Source organism: Orbicella faveolata, unplaced genomic scaffold (assembly GCF_042242905.1).
Source record: "Orbicella faveolata isolate gen_17 unplaced genomic scaffold, um_ofav_v1 contig_12, whole genome shotgun sequence".
Lineage (NCBI taxonomy): Eukaryota > Metazoa > Cnidaria > Anthozoa > Scleractinia > Merulinidae > Orbicella > Orbicella faveolata.
In genome coordinates, this window is record NW_028301539.1 from 29,275,347 (window position 1) to 29,295,000 (window position 19,654).

Consider the following 19,654-nt stretch of genomic DNA (forward strand, 5'->3'; position numbering starts at 1 on the left):
TCAGAATACGTGAATAAAACAGCTCTGGAATCATAGGGTTTGAGATTTTGCTACGGCTTAGACTGAGTTCTGGTGTGTCCGAGACCATAGTTAAAAGTTCTTTGTTGTGAGTCTTTCTTGCTATTTTGCGGGTTGACCCTGCATAAAACGTGGCAAAATACAAAGGGTGGTTATGTGTGCTCATACAACTAACAATAGAAGCATTGCGATTATGTAATTCATGCATAGTCAATGAGCATAAAACAAAAGAAGGACCCTCCAAGGTAAATCTTTGCCTGTCTTTTTTGCTTCTTTGACGTTTGCTGGGCATCTTAAACATTTCCCTCTATTAACTGTGCTGAGATCAAGTGAACAGTCTATAAGATAGAGGTGTCGGTGTTATTGAGGTATCCGTAATTAAAGATTCAACTACATCCTTATACAGGTCTTTCTTTCAATTCTAGGACCAGGCTGTTATCAATCCCATCAACCTCAGTGTTCTTCGAAACCCAGCCCAGTTGGCTGTTTTGGAGACAGATTAAATCACCGTGCTTTACCAGAGTTACTTCTTACAGCTAGAGATCCAAGCTCGGCAGTTTACTTTGATAGGCCTATAGACTGGTACGATTGGGCAAACTTCATTGACAGGTAAAAACAGTTAATTCGTGAAGACATGATTGATAATCGCAGTTACACACACAACTTAAGCAGTTATGAAACTAAAGCCTGAAAAAAAAAATCAGTCCATGAGGCTCTGCGATACCGGTGCAGTGCTCGCAGAGGTCATTGGTTCAGTCGAATCCCGTTCAGGCCTGTTTTTTTTGTTTTTGTTTTTGTTTTGTTTTTTTTTTTTTGTGGCTTAAATTTCACAACTGCTTAAAATGTGTGTATAACTGCGATGATCAATCATGTCTTCATATCTTTCTCTGCAGTTCAAAAACATGATCTTTCATATATTCACTTACACAGTTAATTCGTTAGATACGTTCATTTAAATTGTAACAATGTTTATAGAGGGCCACAAGCTCATTAGTTTTTTAACTATTAAGTGTCACCCCCGTTAAATAAAGTTTGATTGATTGATTGATTGATTGATTGATTGATTGATTGATTGATTGATTGATTGATTGATGGATGGATTGATGGATGGATTTCAATCAAGTGTCGTAAAACCAAACCAAACCAATTACTTACCAATTAGACGACCCAGCCAATCTCAAACCGTTGTAAAACCAAAAACAAAACCAAGTGGTTGCCTGATTACTTTCGACACTCAATTGACAACCGCTCTATTACTGGCTTGCTTGTTAACTCTTTCGCCGATAGACCGGTTTTCATTCGAGTGTCGAAAGAGATTTGGTTTTGCACATACTCCAGCCACACACTTGGCTTAAAGACCTCGCGTCATTTTTAACCCAATCAGAATTAAAAACGTAAACCAGTGACTCCTTCTCACACGTTTTCCCGCACTTTGCTTCAGGTACATGTAATTACTAGGAGTTTTGATTGGTTTATTGTATTGCCTTTGTCCTTTGTGATTGGCTAGACTGGATTACTTCACTTGTTTTCAGTTTTACGACACTAAATTTAAAACCACTCAAATAACGTTACAATTCAAGTTACTGATGTCTTTTCTCGTTTTCTCGTTGATCATGTAGGTTTACCTGTGAATGTGCAAGAAGGACCAAAGAAAAGAACTATGATTATTTTGGTATCGAGTTCTTTGGAGAGTGCTGGAGCGGTTCGAATGTCTGGTATAACCTGCATGGTCAGTCTGGTAATTGTGGAATGATCAAGGATAATGAGTGTGCTCTCGAGGCATGCCATGAACAGCGCAACAAATCTAAAATATGCGTTGGAGGAGAACTTGCTCTTTATGTCTACACCATCAAGCAACGTAAGTAGGTTTCAACAAATAACCCTAACCAGAGACTCAATTTGTTGGGGAGCATCCGCGTAGACAGAAAAATGGCGGAGCGAAACAATAGCGGGAAAGCGCGGGATCCTCACATCAAGCCCCTCTCTCCTTCTTGCGCAATGACAATAACCTTTATTGGCTCGGAAGAAAACATTTACATGGAAGACATTACGTACATTAACAGTTGATTAATAAAATGGATAGGAAGTAATTTTCATAAAAAATAGAGCCTGGAGGATAAAAGAATCGTTAGGTTTTCGAGTTAGCCCCTAGTAGCTATTTGAAGTTTTTTTTTATAAAAGAAAATAGTGCTAAATTGTGTTGTTATAGAGCTCGCCTGCGGCGGTTCGCGTTGAAACTAGTAGCTACACTGAACTTCATTTATTAACCATATTCTTTGTAGGAAGATCATTTTTTGCGTTTTCTTCATTTCTCGTTTTAGCAATCGACGGTGGCTACACAGAATGGCTGGAACAACCTTGTAGTACAACATGTGGATGTGGGGTAAAAAAACTGACAAGAACTTGTACGAATCCACCGCCACAGGACAGAGGAAAACCTTGCACGGGAGAATCTGAGAAAACCGAGCCTTGCAATTTGGGACGTTGTGGTAAGTTGTATCTGTCCTGCAAGCAGCTGGTTTCTTCCACCCTGAACGAGCGTATGGCGAGGGGAAACAAACTTCTTGCAAGATATGTTATATCAAAAGCTAATGATTAAAAAGCTTCTAGCTAGGTAGGTTCAAAAGTTTACCAAGATTTCATTACTAAAGTTCAAGTACAACTGAAGCGTTTTTATAGCTATGTTTAGTTAAATTCTGATAATCATCGGCATCCGAAGTACAACAAAGATACGAGAACATAATTATTCTTTGAGAAAAGCTCCTTTTTAATATATGTTCTCCGTCCACACTAAAACGAAAAGCCGGTGTTTTCAAATTCCTCGGGTTTGAAGAGCGTTAATTTTCGAAAAACTCCATTTTTTGTGACGGATTAGAGTGGACAGTAGGCCTAACTGTAGAAGTGAAGCTGCGTTTTCGAATTCCTCCGGCGTAGTGTGGACAGGGCCTTTAAGTGCGGCATGTAAACGTTCCTCATATTTTCTCATCTAACAGCTCCGGTACCATGCTCAAAAGCCATCGATATAGGAATTTTGCTGGATGCTTCTCGCAGCTTGAGAAAAGCACAATTTATTCAGATGAAGCATTTTGTCCGGGAACTGGCTCGAAACGTTGATTTGTCAGGTGATTCCCGCTTTGGTCTTATTACCGTTAACAGCAAGGCAAGACTTCGACTGGCCTTCACTGAAAAAAATAATCAAAACCTGGAACGAGTGAAAAAGATACTCAGAAACGAGTACCTGGATAATAAGTGGAATACTAGAATTGACCTAGCTCTCCAGAAGGCCAACAAGGAGTTATTTACCCAAACAAAGGACGGAGATGACAGGGCAAAAGTCTTGATTCTTGTTTCTGACTCAAAATCTTATCCACCGGTCGACGACTATACTATTTTATTGCTTGCTTTGGTGATCGGATAAGAAGATTTATGGAAAAAAATACATGGCACAAAGTAGGCAATTTACAAAAACAATCTGTAACATATCTGCATTGCCGGCGGTTATCGCAGTTATCGGCAAAGCGGAAATCCTTAGTACTCTTAGTAGTACAAGCGATAATCTCGTTTCATTCCTTTTGCAGGAAAAGGACGTGGAGATTTTTACAGTTGCAGTTGGGCCGAATATCAGAGAAAATGAACTCCTTAGCATTGTGTCTGGAAAGAAAGAGAGAGTGTTCCATGTTCAAGACTTTCACTACCTCTTCAATATCTTAGCAGATGTTCTGCTTGACGTTTGTGAAGGTAACACTATAACTTCATAACACACACATTACCAAAATAGACTGAAATAAAACAGGTTTAGGACATTCTTTTCTACAGTATCTGGGTGATAAACGAAAGAACGGGACGCCGGGCGAAAACCGAATTGTTAAGAAAACCAAAGGAGCTCAGTCACGATTTGCGCATATTGAAAAGTTTAGCCTCAATTTTTCAAATTCGTCGTTTGCAATCCGTGTTAATCTTCTCCATCCTTAGCCATCCTTGTTCCTTTATGGTTTATCATTATCTCTTTGATGTTTTTCTATCTTATTAAACTGTTATTTTCAGGTTTCCTACCATTTAAAGGTAATTTTGAATGTGGCCAAAATAACTCAAAATACCGTCACTGTCACAACCAGGCCGCGTGTTTCCTTTTGTTCAACTCGATTTGAAGCCGGATTATGGCAGTAACTAAACTCTGTACTTAAAAGACGACTGCAGAGACTAGCAAGCTAAATAAATGGGTTGACGTGGTTGTGTTCAATAATGTTATTATTCCACTCACACAGCTTCGTCCTCCCTCAGTCATCTCGCCAACTCCTACAATTCCTGACCCTGTTCTTGGACTCAATCCTGTAGTTTTCCGGTGCCGATCAACTCGCCTAGCAAAATTCTCACGCATATATAGTTATCCTCTAGGGTCCTATAGATCCGCTAACACTAAGCTCTGTTTTCCCAGTTTCAGGTTCAAACGGTTCGGGATTTGCTGCAGAATTTTGAAACCTGAGCAGACACAATGAGATATACTGAGGCATCGAGTTTGGGGATTACAGGAAATCAGGGAATCAAATACAAATGTAGCATGAATGTTAATAAAAGTCGAAGAACACGAAGGAGTGGATTGGTTTTTCATTCTCAGTCAGTGCAGTGGCCTGAATCAATGCAAATTATTGGCAAGAATTGTAGGATGAAACCATTGAATCTTTATGCTAGGTAACTGTGGCATATGTGCCCATGCCGAGAAAACTTGCAGAAACATCGATATCTTGTGAGTAACCTATTATCCCGACTAACGTTTTCAATTTCGATGAGGGTGGCAAAGGGTTCAGCAGAGGGTTCAGAGAGTTCAGTCCGAGAGTAGACGAGGGAAAAGCACCCAGGGCTTGGGGGTACTCCCTTATATGGGCTATATACGTATGTGCGGCCTCAAAGGGTATGGTTTTTCAGCCATTTTTGTCAAAAATAGGGTATCGATTTTAGCTGATTTCGGTCATAAATAGGGTATGGTTTTTGCGCTATAGCCTTAAAATGGGTATGTTTTTAAGAAGCCGCTTTTTCATCATTATCGAAAAGAAAATCAACAAAAACCCTTCACGAATTATGTTTACGGTAATTTAACATTGGTCTGAACTAAGGAACTAATTATAACGCAGGTCTAAAACAGGGTTTTGATTTGAGGGTCAGGTCATAAATGGGGTTTCGAATTTTTGGTCAGGTCATAAATAGGGTGGGGAATAACGCAGATTTTGGTCATTAAAAGGGTAAGGGTTTTGGGAAGCGACAGCCCCACCCAATTTTTCTGGGGGGGGGGGGGAACCACCTGATCTCCAAAGATTAATTACAGAAGAAATAAGTTATAACCGTCACTAGAGCACGTCCTCCGATATCCATTTTCTGTAATCTTAATTGTTCTAAATCTAACGAATATTACATGTTACATGTAGCGACCGTCGCGGAAGTAGTATGTATCAGGTGAATAGCCGGCTTGGTTCCACATGAACTGATAACGACTGATTTAATGAGAAATGGTTGCAGAACCGATTTAATGAGATGCGTTATCATTATTAGCTCATTCAAGAGCCACATACCCTGGTATGCGATAATAAAAAGGTTTAACAAAACGAGCGGCTTGTCGTTGTACACCTAAAATCTGGATGTCATGAATTTCCTTTTTAGGTATGCGAATCACATACCCTGGTATTCGATAATAAATTGAACTGACCCAATGCAAGATCTGGATGTCATGAATTTCCTATTGGGTATGTGAATCCTAAACAGATGGTCTCTTACTAATAGATAACACGAGTTTTCTTTTAAATGTGTTCGGGGCAACGATGCAGGTTCTTTCTGATAAATCCGACAGTAAAAGTAAGTAAAGTAAAACTATATATTTAGCCGCCGGGTTAGCCTTCGTGATAATTCTAGTAAAATAAAAAGATCAAGTTTAAAAACTTGATTGAGGTCCTTAAAGAGTTCCACTCCTAAATATTTATTTTGTTTACGGTGTTTATTTATGGTGCTTTGCGCGGGACCTCCTCCGATTTTTTTCTCTTTGGACTCATTGAAGAACGCCGTCCGATTGTTGACTTCATTAGGAGCCTAGGATCTCGAAGCTTAGGCCCGGCCCTCCACACTACACCAGAGCAATTTAAAACGCAACCATCACCGGTCGTTTTATATTTTTGTTTGAAGAAATCCACGGAAATTCAGGGAAATCTCGTTGTTCTCCTGATCCTATCGTGATCCTATCGTGTTCGAAAAGGTCCGTTTTAAAATCTTATAAAGAGGATATTACATGCCTGCGCGTGGATACGAAGATTTTACAAAATTGTTCCGAAGGCCAGACCAACGCTTCCGAACATTTTCCGAACATTTCCGAACATTTTCCAAAGATTACCCGAGATTGACGAAGACGACTGAAGAAGATCCGAAGGTATTTCAATCATACATCAACAAATTTAAGTGTAGTTAAAAGGACAAAGGAAAAATGTTATCAAAAAGAAATGATATCTTCACAGTGTGAAAGATAACAATATATATGTTATTGGCCGGCTGGGAGGTCCGTGTAGACTCCTCGCCAAGTAGCAGTTCAGAAGAAAGCGCGAATGAAGATGAACCTGACACGAGGTCGATTTCGCGTCCGTCAGGTTCAAAAAGGAAGAAGAACGATAGCCAGCCTCGATCGATGGGAGAAGCAACAGAGAAACAACAACAAAAGAAGAACAAGAAGCAAAATTTTAGTTTAAATGACGACGAAATGGAAGAATTGACCTCCTGGATATTTTCAGCCCAAGAGGTCGCTCAAGTGGAAGCTGAAATTTGCCCGCAAGTTGCTGACAGTCCACGCGTGAAAGTATTTTCAGAAAGGGAACGCTTAACAAAGCACATGCTTAGCGAAGAACGAAAGCGAATTTTCGGCTTCTCATCGCTGGATTTTGTCGCAAGTTTGCCGGCAACACTTGTGAGTGACTGCTCTAAACTACGAGATAAGCAGAATAGGAAAGCTGCATTCTCAGCAGCATGGATGAAATTACTGTCAAGTTTTTGAACTGGAAAGTCTTCCCAGGAGCGGTTAATTGTTGAAAGATTTTTAGTCGGCCAACAGTTCAACATCGAAGTGGTCCATGCAGTTATTAGCCTTGTTCGTGAATTGGTTTATACCTGTGTCCATTGGCATATTCAGGGTCGGAAAATGTCTGATACAACTTTGGATTCTCACATACTGATGGCTATCAATAATGGCACAAAGGCCATTGCTCTTGACCAAAGCCCCTACAGTCATATTTTGTGAGATCATCACACCATAGTAATCTGTATGTGATACCTAAATCACTCCATTGATGTGGTCAGCTAAATCCTGAGATTCATTAGCATTTGTGAACGCAAAAATTTGATCAGCTGATTCTACACTAAATGAATCCCCTACTGCATTGAGAACATCTTCTACATTATTTATTTATTTATTTATTTATTTATTACAATTTAATGGCCAGCGGTAACACAGATATACTGAAAAAGATAGATACAATAAAAAAAAAAGAAAAAAAAAAAAAGAGAAAAGTGCCATAAGGATTGTCAGCAAAAGAGACATCAATCCCCATGCTAGGCAGACCACCTGATAAAGAAAAGGAATAGGAGAGAGAAGAAAGAAAGAAAGAAAGAAAGAAAGAAAGAAAGAAAGAAAGAAAGAAAGAAAGAAAGAAGAAACACCAAAAAGTTACAAAACAAAAGCTTCTATAAAGGCGACTAAATTAAACATTTCTTGAAGTTAAGTAGTCCCTTGCTCCCTTTTTAAAACCAGAAATGCTTGAAGCCTGACGAACTGACAGTGGTAACACATTCCACTTGTCAAAAATCATATGAAAAAAGCTATACTTAAAAGTATCAGTCCTAACATAATTCGTCTTCATTGTAAGATCATCCCTACCCCTCAAGGGGTATCTTTCAAAACGTGAATAAAATTTGATAAAAGAGGATATGTCTATATTAATATGCCCATTGAGCACTCTATAAAAAAAACAATACATCAAACAAGAAACGTCTGTCCCCTAGAGATAACAAGTTTAGATTTGCTTTGTGAGTGTCAGTCCTCACCAGTTTTTAGAATAAACTCGGAGGCTTTTCGCTGAATCCTTTCCAGTTTACATCAAAATAAACAGCATTATTACTATACAGCTCATCATGAACCTCATTTCCATCGCAGATGACATTAACAAAGGAATTAAACTACATATCTGGAATTTGATTCCAGAGAAGTGACAAATCTAATTTATTCTGGAAGCAATAAGTCCCAAATTTCACTGCAATTAGGGTACATGCATTGCTGCCAAACCTACCTCCAACTGGGGATTGGGAAATGCTTGTTGGGAAAGTGAAACTGCGGAGGCAATTTGACAGGGTATCACCAAGTTGCTTGTGGAACATGCAACATAAGCAGCACCATTGCCACTAAGATTCAAAACCATATCCCTATAACCCTTTTCAGAATTTTTATTCTGTATCATGTCCTTTCTATCGATCAGTTTCCCAAGAGAAGGACCATAGGATGGGGCAGACAAATTCCCTCCACTGGAAAACTTGAGGATGCTATAAATTGATTCAATAACACTTCCATTTATGCGGAGTGGACTGATAAAATATTTGCCATTGAGAGCAACATTGTCAAAAAACCAGTCACAGAATGACAGAGAGCCATTGATTCCGCCGACAACGGGAATAAATCACTATCCACTATATTATATCGACCGCACTTCACAAAAATAACCTGCACTCGAAGGAGTGGAAGCCCAGGAGGTAAGTGTGGAATTATCTTGAGCCTTCGAAGCAAGCTCCTTGTTTTGTTGGGCTTGTTTCTGTGCAATCCTACAGGGTAAAATGTCCTTTACGGAGGTCGAGGTGGTCGAGGATGAAGAGTCGATCACATCTTACTTGCGTGGCTCCTCGTTTTGACATTCTCGATCATGATCGTCGCTTGAATTGTGCCGCTTCATCATCATCAACCACTTTTTACGGCATTATAAAACACAGGAACAACGTCCGAAAAGGGATAAAGTTTGATCAATAAGAAAACTACGAAATAGACACTTCGACTTTTCCCGACTTTCGCTGATGATGAGTCACTGCGATCGATAATTTTTTTCCTGTGCAAGTTGAAAGTGTGACACATATGGCAAAGGATTGTGGGAGACTGAACGTGAAGAAAGTGAGGAATGGAACAGGAAAATGGAGAGAGAATTGGCGCATTCGGCGTATTTTATTATGTCGACATGTCCACCTGGCGCCGCCATTTTGCGTTTACCGATGCGTGCTGACGTAGACCGGAAGTGACCTATTTCGCGGGAAAAGAAGCCTAAAAATAGACCGGTCTATAAAAATGCCGTGACATAGACTTAGTATGGGAGTTGCACGCTCCAAGTGATGGGCTCCTGCAGGTGTCAACTGACCATAACAGGAATGTCCTGTATCAAAGAAGGACGCTATAAACCAAGCATGTCATGTATGTGTCTTTCAACCTATTAGCTGGAGTATGGTCGCTAACTAGGGCAACTCGTCGCCGCCGTCGTCGTGCGTACGCGCTCACGAGCAATACCGCTAGCCATGATAACCATGAGAAAATAAAATCATGAGTTTCATTTTCTTTCCCATATGAGTATTGGGCTCCGCTTGGCTTCGCTATTAAATCAGTGGGTACGCCCCGCAGTCTAAGATGGACAGGGGGCTCCGGGGACAAGAATACACATTTTCGCATTTTCGCACACAATCATTTTTGCATTCCGTTATTCGTAATCGGGAACAGCTCAAAATTGTCACGTAATATTTAAAATCAGTTCTCTCACTGAGTATATCGCTAAATCTATATAAGCGATAACGTTAGGCCTGATCTATCAGGCAAACCAAACATGATTTGTACGGAGATGTTTTTATTTCTCGTTACAATTTTGGAGGTCAAGGGAGACTGTTTAGCAAGTAACTGCCAAATGATTTCCCTCGACGTGTACCAAGATGCCGTACAATTCAATTCAGTGCTACATGAAGTGCATGCAGGACTGTCGCTGTTTGTCTCTCAACTACAAGGAAACCAAAGACCAAACATACTGCGAGTTGAACGAAGGAAATCACTTTACTAACAAAGCTCTCTCAAACACTCTCCTGGATCACGTTATTACATCCTACGGAGGGATTACGGCTCGGAGGTAATGTAAAGGTCTTTGCTGTGTCCACTTGTTAAAGTAAAAACATCTTATTCCCTTGCTATTTGATATTTTCAAATCTTAACCGACTAAAAGATACCCGAATGTTATTTAGATATATATATTGTGCCTACACGTTCAGGTTAGTGTTTAGATGAAACAAGTATCTCGGATAAATTCATTATCATTCACCATCTAGTGGAAAGTTAGACAATATTTTTTGGTGAATTTGGTTTTGAACTGGGAAAATTTTAAACGTAATATTTCTAAAGATGACATAAAATCATTTTCACTTAACCACATTGGATTAATTAATCTTGAGAGTTTCAAACTGTTAGCTTTATGTGGGGTGCCCATGTTACTGCTAATGAATTTTCTTTGTTATAATAATTTCCAATAACCTATATGACGTTTTTGTAAACGGTCTTCTGTTCTTAAAAGTCTAGAAATGCAAACAATTAATCAGTTAACCAACGTTTTAGATCCGCATGTGCAAGGCCTTCGATTTTGCCGGTAGTCTATATGGGTTGTCTGAAACCTTTGTGTTTAACGCCAATCTTACGATTTTAAAATTCAGATCGAGGATTTTCGTATGCTTTATTCAATCGACAAGTTAATAAATTTTTGGGTATGCTTCTTTCACACAACAAAAGAGGAAGTAAGAGAGTTAATTCCTCATATGGGGCTGATTTCTGAGGTAATAATTATCATTTCTGAACAGAATAATAACCATGGGAAAAGCGACTTCCCATACGTTCTTGATAAATTCTACCCATGATGCCATGCACGACTTGCAACTCAATCATCGCGGGTTTCTCGGCCGGATACATCTGCTGCGTGTGCAAAAGAAGACGGGTAACTAAAGAAAAGCTAAAGGAAATAAAACATGAAAACAAAACTGCGTCTAATAAAGTGATAGTAGGTGCCGTTTATTATTGGGTACCTCTAACTGCAAAAAGAACGAAACAAAACAAAAAACAGCTGAGTGAAATGAAGCGTTACAGAATTTTTGACTTTAAGGCAGGAACTTATTAACTAAAACTAACTAAGCACAAAATTTATCAAAAATTATAAAATATTAAAAGGGGCAAATGAAGCTAAAAAAAATTAAATAATAAGATTTCATAAGCAATTCCAAGAAGATATGTCTAAATATTCTTGAAGCTTGAATATTAAAGCTATGGATGATTGCCTTAATTTAAAATGACGATTTGTTTTTCGATTGGATTATTTATAGCCGAGTATTTAACAATTTAATTAAGTGTCTCTATGCACGTTTCATTATCATTTTTCTTATATCCTCGATCCTTTTGTTCCCGAAAATGGTAAGATGCAAGATAACAGCGCAAACCCAATAAGGGAGATACAAAAAAGAAATGATGTTTGTGAAAAAGGCATCGGTCTAAAATTGTTCTGGCTTGGCGGTAGTTTGGTCCCAAAGTTTGTTAAAAAGTAAATTTTGATGAACCTTTTTACGTCACCAGAAGCACGACGGCAACCACTGTGTTGGTGACATCACGTGCAAAAATGGTTGCTGTAGGAACAATCCGTGTCTGAATGGAGGAGCCTGCACTGATGAAATCTGTGAACCCATCAGCGTTCGATACAAGTGTTCTTGTGCGAACCCGTTTGTTGGAAAACACTGCGAGATTCAGCTGAGAAGCTGTCAAGACTAGAAAGCAGCTGGAGTGGACAAGTCTGGATTGCACAAAATTATCGACAATACCAATCAAACCCTTCAAGTGTTCTGTGATTTTAATTCGGAGCCTGGATTCGCCTGGAATTTGATCGAGTCGCTTAGTTTGTCTAACGAGCACCTTTTTCAGGTAAATATCCTAAATAAATTAGAAGAGAATCTTCTGCCTGACTTATAACTTAACACTAAGAGGCCTCTCTGCAAAAACATCATTGTGAGCAGGGGTAACATCCGAGAAAGTTTTCCAAAAGGAATGCTAAGTCAGTCAGTCGACAAACGATGAATATCATAAGTCGGTCATAAATCACACAAAACATCAGGTTAAAAAACTATGTTTAGCTTACACATGGTTTAGCAACTATGTCAATTTCGATTTTTGGACTAATTTTTGGTGATGTCGGCTGAAGGCAGTAAGCGATTATAACAATTGCAAGAAAGATTTGAGGAAACTTAAAAAAAAGCAACACAGACGGCACGGTATATACGGATTACCTGCGAGCCTCATTTGAAGACTTCGACCTCGTCAGAGTCACACCCACGTCGGTAAGTAACTGCCAAAAGTACGAGCTTGTCAACATCCGGGGAAACGAATGTGCTAATTGCATGGCAGCGACTTGGTATCTAAAAGGCTCTCTCGCTCTACACATCGACAGTTCAATAAGCCTTGGTTGCGATTTCGATGGAAATCAGAGTGGTGATGGCAAAAGCGCTAATGAACTCATACATCAGTCCTGTAAAATTTTGAGTTTTCAAATCCGCGTTGCACAAAAGGCATTCAATACATCAAGCTCAAATTCCTTGGGACAGTTAATCGTGTTGTGTCCTTTTAATATTCAGAACTAATTTGTATCTGAAACTGTATCGCTTATGCTAATGAGGCAAATATTGTAAACAAAGGTTCTCCCATAGGTACAGATGCTATATTCCACTTTTAACAATCATTTAGACTCTACACTAGTGAACGAATTAGTAAATAGGATCATGTATAGAGACCAATTAAAACATTGCTGTTCGGCCTTAAGCATGAGTTGCTTGCCTGTCATGTAATTTATAAACCAAACACTAATATGGTCCTCAGTTTAACAGTCGTAAAATGACATAACAGTTGCATAGTTGTTCCTCTGAGATCATTATACAAGCCGGATTTGGACGGGACTTTTATTTTTATCACGAATCAAACTTGACACCCAAACCTAGGCTTATGTGTTTACGTCAGGAGATATTGCATATTGCCGGGGATATCTGACACTTAACGCAGACAATAAGGTGATGGTTGTTTTAGTATAGAACAAACAATAATACGACCCAAAGTTTGCTTATGACAACAGAAGACCCAAACGATCAAGCTTAGACTTCTGATAAAAGGAAATGCTTGGTAAAGGTGCGAAAGAAACTGGATTTTTTTTTAGCTAAACTGATTCCGAAACTCGCGCCGTCACAAACTTCAAACTACGTGCAATAACTCAAAACTAAAATGCAGAAACAGAACTTCTTAACATTCATTCTATTCGAACATTCTTCAAACATGCTGAATTATTGTCGATCTCCGACCACTTGCATTAGATCACTGAGTAAGCTTTCTTTGAAGACGGCAAATTAATCAGTTTCCATTTATCGAGTTTCACGATAACCTTTGAGTAACACCTGTTTTGAACCTCACAGTTGAATCCAGTATGAATTTAGAGATATCTTGAAGGATTTTGATGAATTTCTCTTTAATTTAGATCTGTCGCTCGTTGGAGGAAACTGACAACGCTACTGAGGAAACTGACAACGCTACTGACATACTCTAAAAACTTTGGCGACATTTTCGAGCTCTGCACGCGATGGTGTCATCAATGCGTCTGTACGCACGTACTCTTAATTAAAATGTTGATCAGCCATCGAGCCGAGCGAGTGAGAAATTTTGTAGTTCTTGTAAAATAGCCGCTACTTAATTTCTAAAAAAACCCGTTCGATTAAAGCATCTACAGACCATAACAAAGTTTCACGAAGGAAGTTTGAAACGAGATAAAATTCTCGCTGCAAGTTGTATTGATAGTGGTTTGTTATTAACAAATACTTCAATTAAAATTTCCCCCTCCAGGCAGTTTTAAACTTTCTGAAGGTCAATAAGTCATGTGTCTGCAGAGGCACAATTTCATTCGTGCTGACACCCAACCAGCGACAGGTGGGTTTAATTTAGTGAGGGGAAAGCACATTTATTTAATCTTACTGTCAATCGTATTCTGGTGTTCGTCATCAGAAACAGATCAATTCAAATCGTCGCTGAATTATATCCTACGCAATCTTTAAAATCCGTTCTCTAACTAGGAATGTCGTTAAATCTTAAGCGATAACGCCAGGCCTGATCCATCAGGCAAAACGAAACGTAATTTGTGCGATTGTGCTTTTATTTCTCGTTACAATTTTGGAGGTCAAGGCAGACTGTTTAGGAGGTAATTGTCAAAAGATTTCCCTCGACGTGTACCAAGATGCCGTACAAGACTCAGAGTTTGTTGGACATGTATTTCACACTGATTCTGTCACGTTAAACCCAATTCAGTGCTACATGAAGTGCATGCAGGACTGTCGATGTTTGTCTCTGAACTACAAGGAAACCAACGACCAAAAATACTGTGAGCTGAATGAAGGAAGTCACTTTACCAATAAAAGCTCTCTCAAACACTCTCCTGGATCACGTTACTACATCCTACGAAGGGATTACGGCGCCGAGGTAATGTTAAGTTCTTTGCTGTGTACTTGTATTAAACTAAAAACACCTTATTCTCTTGCTCTCCGATATTTTCAAATCTTAACCGATTAAAAGATACACGAATGTTATTTAGATAGATAGATAGATAGATAGATTGTGCCTACACGTTCAGGGTAGTGTGTAGCTAAAACAAGTATCTCGGATAAGTTCATTATCATTTACTATTTTAAGGAAAACGACCAATTTTTTAAGTTTGCAAGACATGTTTCGACAGAGCTTCTGTCATCTTCAGTTGAATGAATGATTACAAAGCAAGTTGAATAATAAGTAGGCAAAAATGCTAATCTAAAATTATCCTTTTAACTTACACCTTTTCACGTTCTGTTGTTACTATTTGTCTTAATTAGCATTTTTGCCTACTTATTATTCAACTTGCTTTGTAATCATTCATTAAAGATCCATCCAAAAAAGTAAGATTTCATGAGCAGTTCTATAAAGATATGTCTTAAAGTCTATTTTTTGCCATCATTCGTGTAATTTGTGAAGCGTTGCAGAGAATTTTTCAGTTTGGCTATAATCGGCGTGTGCGCTACAATCGAATGCTGTATTTTTGACATGGAACTTATTAACTAAAACTAAGCACAAAGGTGATAAAGCTAAGATTCCTCGAAAAATAAGATTTCATGAGCAATTCTAAAAAGATATGCGTCAAAATGCATTCTTCGGTTAAATCATTTGTGAGAATGAAGTACTACAGAGGACAAAGCACTACAGAGAATCCTAGGCTTTAATGCGTTTGAGCTAGAATCTGACGCTGTATTTACTTATTTATGACATGGAAACGTGTTAACTAAAATTTAGACCAAGACCATTTAAAATTATGAAATATTAAAACGGGCAAAAACAGATAAAAAAATAAGACTTCATAAGCAATTTCAAAAAGATGTGTCTTTAAATAATTTTTCTAATCATTCGTGTAGTTTGAATGTGAAAGCTAAGGTGACTCGACTGGATTATTTATAGCCGAGTGTTAACAGTTAAATTAAGTGTCTTCATGCAAAATGCTTCATTCACCATTTTTCTAAAATCCTCGATCCTTTTGCTCTCGAAAATGGCTGGATGTAAGTTTACAGCACAAAACCAATAAGAGAAATAATAAGAAAAGAAACAATATTTGCGAAAAAGGTCTTTATCTAAAATTGATATGGCTTGGGGGTGGTTTGGTCTAAAAGTTTGTTAGAAAGCAAAATTTCATGGACTTTTTTCTTCTTTAGAAACACGACGGCATCGCGTCCTGTGTTGGAGGCGAAACTTGCATCAATGGCTGCTGCAGGAAAAATCCGTGCCTGAATGGAGGAACCTGCAATGAAATCTGTGAGCCCACCAGCGTTCGGTACAACTGTTCTTGTCCGGAACCGTTTATTGGAAAACACTGTGAGATTCAGCCAAGAAGCTGTCAAGACTACAAAGCAGCTGGAGTGGACAAGTCTGGATTGTACAAAATTATCGACAATACCAATCAAACCCTCCAAGTGTTCTGTGATTTTAATTCGGAGCCTGGGTTCGCCTGGAATTTGATCGAGTCGTTTAGTTTGTCCAACAAGCACCTTTTTCAGGTAAATATCCTAAATGAATTAGAGGAGAATCTTCTGCCTGACTTATAACTTACCACTAGAAGGCCTCTCTGTAAAAACATCATTGTGAACAGGGATAACATCCGAGAAAGTTTTCCCAAAGAAATGCTAAGTCAGTCAGTCGACAAACGATGAACTTTCTCGGATAATGAACATCATAAGTCAGTCATAAATCACAAAAAAACATCAAGTTAAAAAACAATGTTTAGGTTTCTCATGGTTAAGCAACTATTTTAATTTCGATTTTTGGACTAATTTTTGGTGATGACGACTGAAGGCGGTAAGGGATTATAACAATTGCAAGAAAGATTTGAGGAAACTTGAAAAAAAAACAAGAACAAAACAAAAAAAACACACGATCGAACATTCTTAAAGTAAAAAAAGTAAAATGATTGTTTTCAAAAACACGGGTTTAAGCTGTACTTAAACCAAAACATCTTGTGAAAATTTGAGCTGAACCAACAAAAGTCATTTTATTATCTTTTCTGTCATCTTTCTTTTTTTTCTCAGAGCAACGTTGTCTTTTACGATTACCTGGATTCAAGTGCGGTCAGCAGCGATTCCCCAAACTGGCAGGCGTACCTGATTAAACGGCATTTCCTTGTTTGGCTCAGAGATCACTCCACTCACTGGCGAGCTACTTGCCGATACAACACAGACGGCACGGTGTATACGGATTACCTGCGAGCCTCATTTGAAGACTTCGACATCGTCAGGGTCACACCCACGGTGGTAGGTAACTGCCAAAAGTACGAGCTTGTCAACATCCGGGGAAATGAATGTGCTAATTGCACGGCAGCGACCTGGTATCTAAAAGGCAATCTCGCTCTGCACATCGACAGTTCAATAAGCCTTGGTTGCGATTTCGATGGAAATCAGAGCGGTGATGTCGTGGCAAGCGAGGACAATTCTGGAGTTTATCATGATGTAAATTCGAAATTTCGTTGTACTTCCAGCTCAGAAGCAACCACTCAGTTTTGGGTTGGAGGCAAGTGATTTCACGAACGCGGAACACTCGGTTTAACTTTTCTTGCTTTCGGTTTCATTTGTCTATGAAAGAACACGATATAAAATATTTCTGTAAGCTATGGCAGGAGTCCAATACCTTTTCTTGTCGAAGGTTACACTGCCGTAGCCCGGGTCCTCCCTTCTCAGTAACTTTGCAAGCTGCATGGCCGTGGCATAATAGCATTGAATTTCAAGTTTTGAACGTGATTTTTACACTTGATAACTTGTTACTTGTAAAGTGCAAGCTATTCGTTTTCAGTACGGAAGGGGGTGTATGCCCTGCAATTGGAGATTCCAGATTTCACCATTACGCTACTACAGGTTCGCATGCAAGGAAGCTAAAAACCTAGTAGATTTTGCCATTTTCTTTAATTTGACAGTTTGGAAACTTTCCGTGAAAAACTTCCTCAAAAGTTTATCTCTCTAGACGAAACTACGGCAGTGTGAACGATGTCAATCTGCAGCTCATCAGTTATACAATCACTTTGTATTTACCTCAGTAGCACTTATAGCACTGCAAAATAACTAGTTTTAACCATATTTAATTTTTAATTGTATAAGAGAGTGAGCAGATATTTATTTTCAATGCTTTTAATTCTGTTCTTTGTAAACGTATTGGTTTTAACTATTTCTAAATGTTTGATTGGTCGTAAGCGTAGTTAGATGCGCTCAAAAAACACTATTATTATTACTATTATTATAATCGTATCTAGAACAAAATTCTCGCTTATGATTGGTTCAATCTCGCTTATGATTGGGCCAGGTCCTCCCCAAATAAACTTATTTGCCTATTAGCTGTTTGTACATTCGTTTTGAAGTGGAGACAAAATATGTTATTTCTGACGAATGAACTTGCGAAGAAGGGCGAAAAGAGTATTTTGCCGGCACGGGACATAACGTGGCCTGGGTTCCAGGCCGGTGCACCATGGATAGAAAGAAAGGGGTATATAAGGAGGAGTGTAGCACGTGATAGTCATCTAGGCCTCTGAATCAACCCTGTTCAGAGCTCCGTTTAACTTTTTCATTTTAGTTTTTCAAGTATTTTTACTGCACTATCGACAGCCTTAGCTTTTTAAAGCCTCCGTAGGAAAGGCTACCAATAGCTGGTACATGAGCGATGTTCCTGCCCAGCCTGGACACCCCAGCCTAACTGGCGTGATATGTTACAATGGAACCAGACCCCGTTAAACTGGTGACCAACGGGCCATAAAGGTCTCTCCGTATTAACGGGGTGGCCGTTTTAAAGGGGTTCTTTAAATAAGAAAATGATTGAAAATGATTCTAGCTTCTGTTCGAGCTAGAATAAAGTGCATGGCCGTAATAACGAGGTGGTCGAATCAACGGAGTGGCCGCAAGGCGAGGTCTCGCTGTAATTGGTAACATTCTTGGCTCTTTGAGTGTAATATTCGAAGAGAAATTGGTATTAAAAAAAGAACTGCAAAATTTCTGGATGGCAAAAGCGCTAATGAGTTCACACATCAGTCCTGTAAAATTTTGAGCTTTCAGATCCGCGTTGTACAAAAGGCATTCAATATATCAGGCTCAAATTCCTCGGGACAGTTAATCGTGTTGTGTCCTTTTAATATTCAGAACTAATTTGTATCTGAAACTGTATCGCTTATGCTAATGAGGCAAATATTGTAAACAAAGGTTCTCCCATAGGTACAGATGCTATATTCCACTTTTAACAATCATTTAGACTCTACACTAGTGAACGAATTAGTAAATAGGATCATAGAGACCAATTAAAGCATTGCAGTTCGGCCTTAAGCATGAATTGCTTGCCTGAAATGTAATTTATAAACCAAACATTAATATGGTCCTCAGTTTAACAGTCGTAAAATGACATAACAGTTGCATAGTTGTTCCTCTGAGATCATTATACAAGCCGGATTTGGACGGGACTTTTATTTTTATCACGAATCAAACTTGACACCCAAACCTAGGCTTATGTGTTTACGTCAGGAGATATTGCATATTGCCGGGGATATCTGACACTTAACGCAGACAATAAGGTGATGGTTGTTTTAGTATAGAACAAACAATAATACGACCCAAAGTTTGCTTATGACAACAGAAGACCCAAACGATCAAGCTTAGACTTCTGATAAAAGGAAATGCTTGGTAAAGGTGCGAAAGAAACTGGATTTTTTTTTAGCTAAACTGATTCCGAAACTCGCGCCGTCACAAACTTCAAACTACGTGCAATAACTCAAAACTAAAATGCAGAAACAGAACTTCTTAACATTCATTCTATTCGAACATTCTTCAAACATGCTGAATTATTGTCGATCTCCGACCACTTGCATTAGATCACTGAGTAAGCTTTCTTTGAAGACGGCAAATTAATCAGTTTCCATTTATCGAGTTTCACGATAACCTTTGAGTAACACCTGTTTTGAACCTCACAGTTGAATCCAGTATGAATTTAGAGATA

The 19,654-nt window shown here is 38.8% G+C and overlaps 2 protein-coding genes, 1 long non-coding RNA gene and 2 pseudogenes across 3 annotated transcripts in view; 4 read left to right on the plus strand and 1 right to left on the minus strand.

Moving 5' to 3' along the window:
* Positions 1–3,600: 3,600 nt before the first annotated feature.
* Positions 3,601–4,607, plus strand: LOC149117469 (uncharacterized). Its single transcript, XR_016204176.1, has 2 exons — positions 3,601–3,756; positions 4,454–4,607. It is a non-coding gene; the product is annotated as an uncharacterized LOC149117469 (long non-coding RNA).
* A 2,477-nt stretch (positions 4,608–7,084) lies between these two features.
* On the minus strand, positions 7,085–8,711 carry LOC149117470 (uncharacterized; annotated as a pseudogene).
* On the plus strand, positions 8,709–12,907 carry LOC149117471 (uncharacterized; annotated as a pseudogene).
* Positions 12,908–14,299: 1,392 nt separating this feature from the next.
* Positions 14,300–18,157, plus strand: LOC149117472 (uncharacterized). The gene is made up of 3 exons (XM_089283213.1): positions 14,300–14,596; positions 15,850–16,191; positions 16,720–18,157. The coding sequence occupies exons 1-3, from the start codon at positions 14,432–14,434 to the stop codon at positions 17,203–17,205; spliced, it is 993 nt and encodes a 330-aa protein (XP_089139339.1). The 5' UTR covers positions 14,300–14,431; the 3' UTR covers positions 17,206–18,157.
* An 888-nt stretch (positions 18,158–19,045) lies between these two features.
* Positions 19,046–19,654, plus strand: part of LOC149117473 (uncharacterized) — a 9,809-nt gene continuing 9,200 nt past the window's right edge. Inside the window, exon 1 of the mRNA XM_089283214.1 lies at positions 19,046–19,654. This exon is cut by the window's right edge and continues 1,026 nt beyond it. The gene's annotated coding sequence lies outside the window, so the exon portion shown is untranslated.

Excerpts from the sequence above, each read along its gene's own strand:
- LOC149117472 (XM_089283213.1), top strand. The coding sequence starts at position 14,432 with ATGAAGTGCATGCAGGACTGTCGATGTTTGTCTCTGAACTACAAGGAA. Across the intron at positions 14,597-15,849 it reads GAAGGGATTACGGCGCCGAG|AAACACGACGGCATCGCGTC; the intron begins GTAATGTTAAGT and ends TTTCTTCTTTAG. Across the intron at positions 16,192-16,719 it reads CCAACAAGCACCTTTTTCAG|AGCAACGTTGTCTTTTACGA; the intron begins GTAAATATCCTA and ends TTTTTTTCTCAG.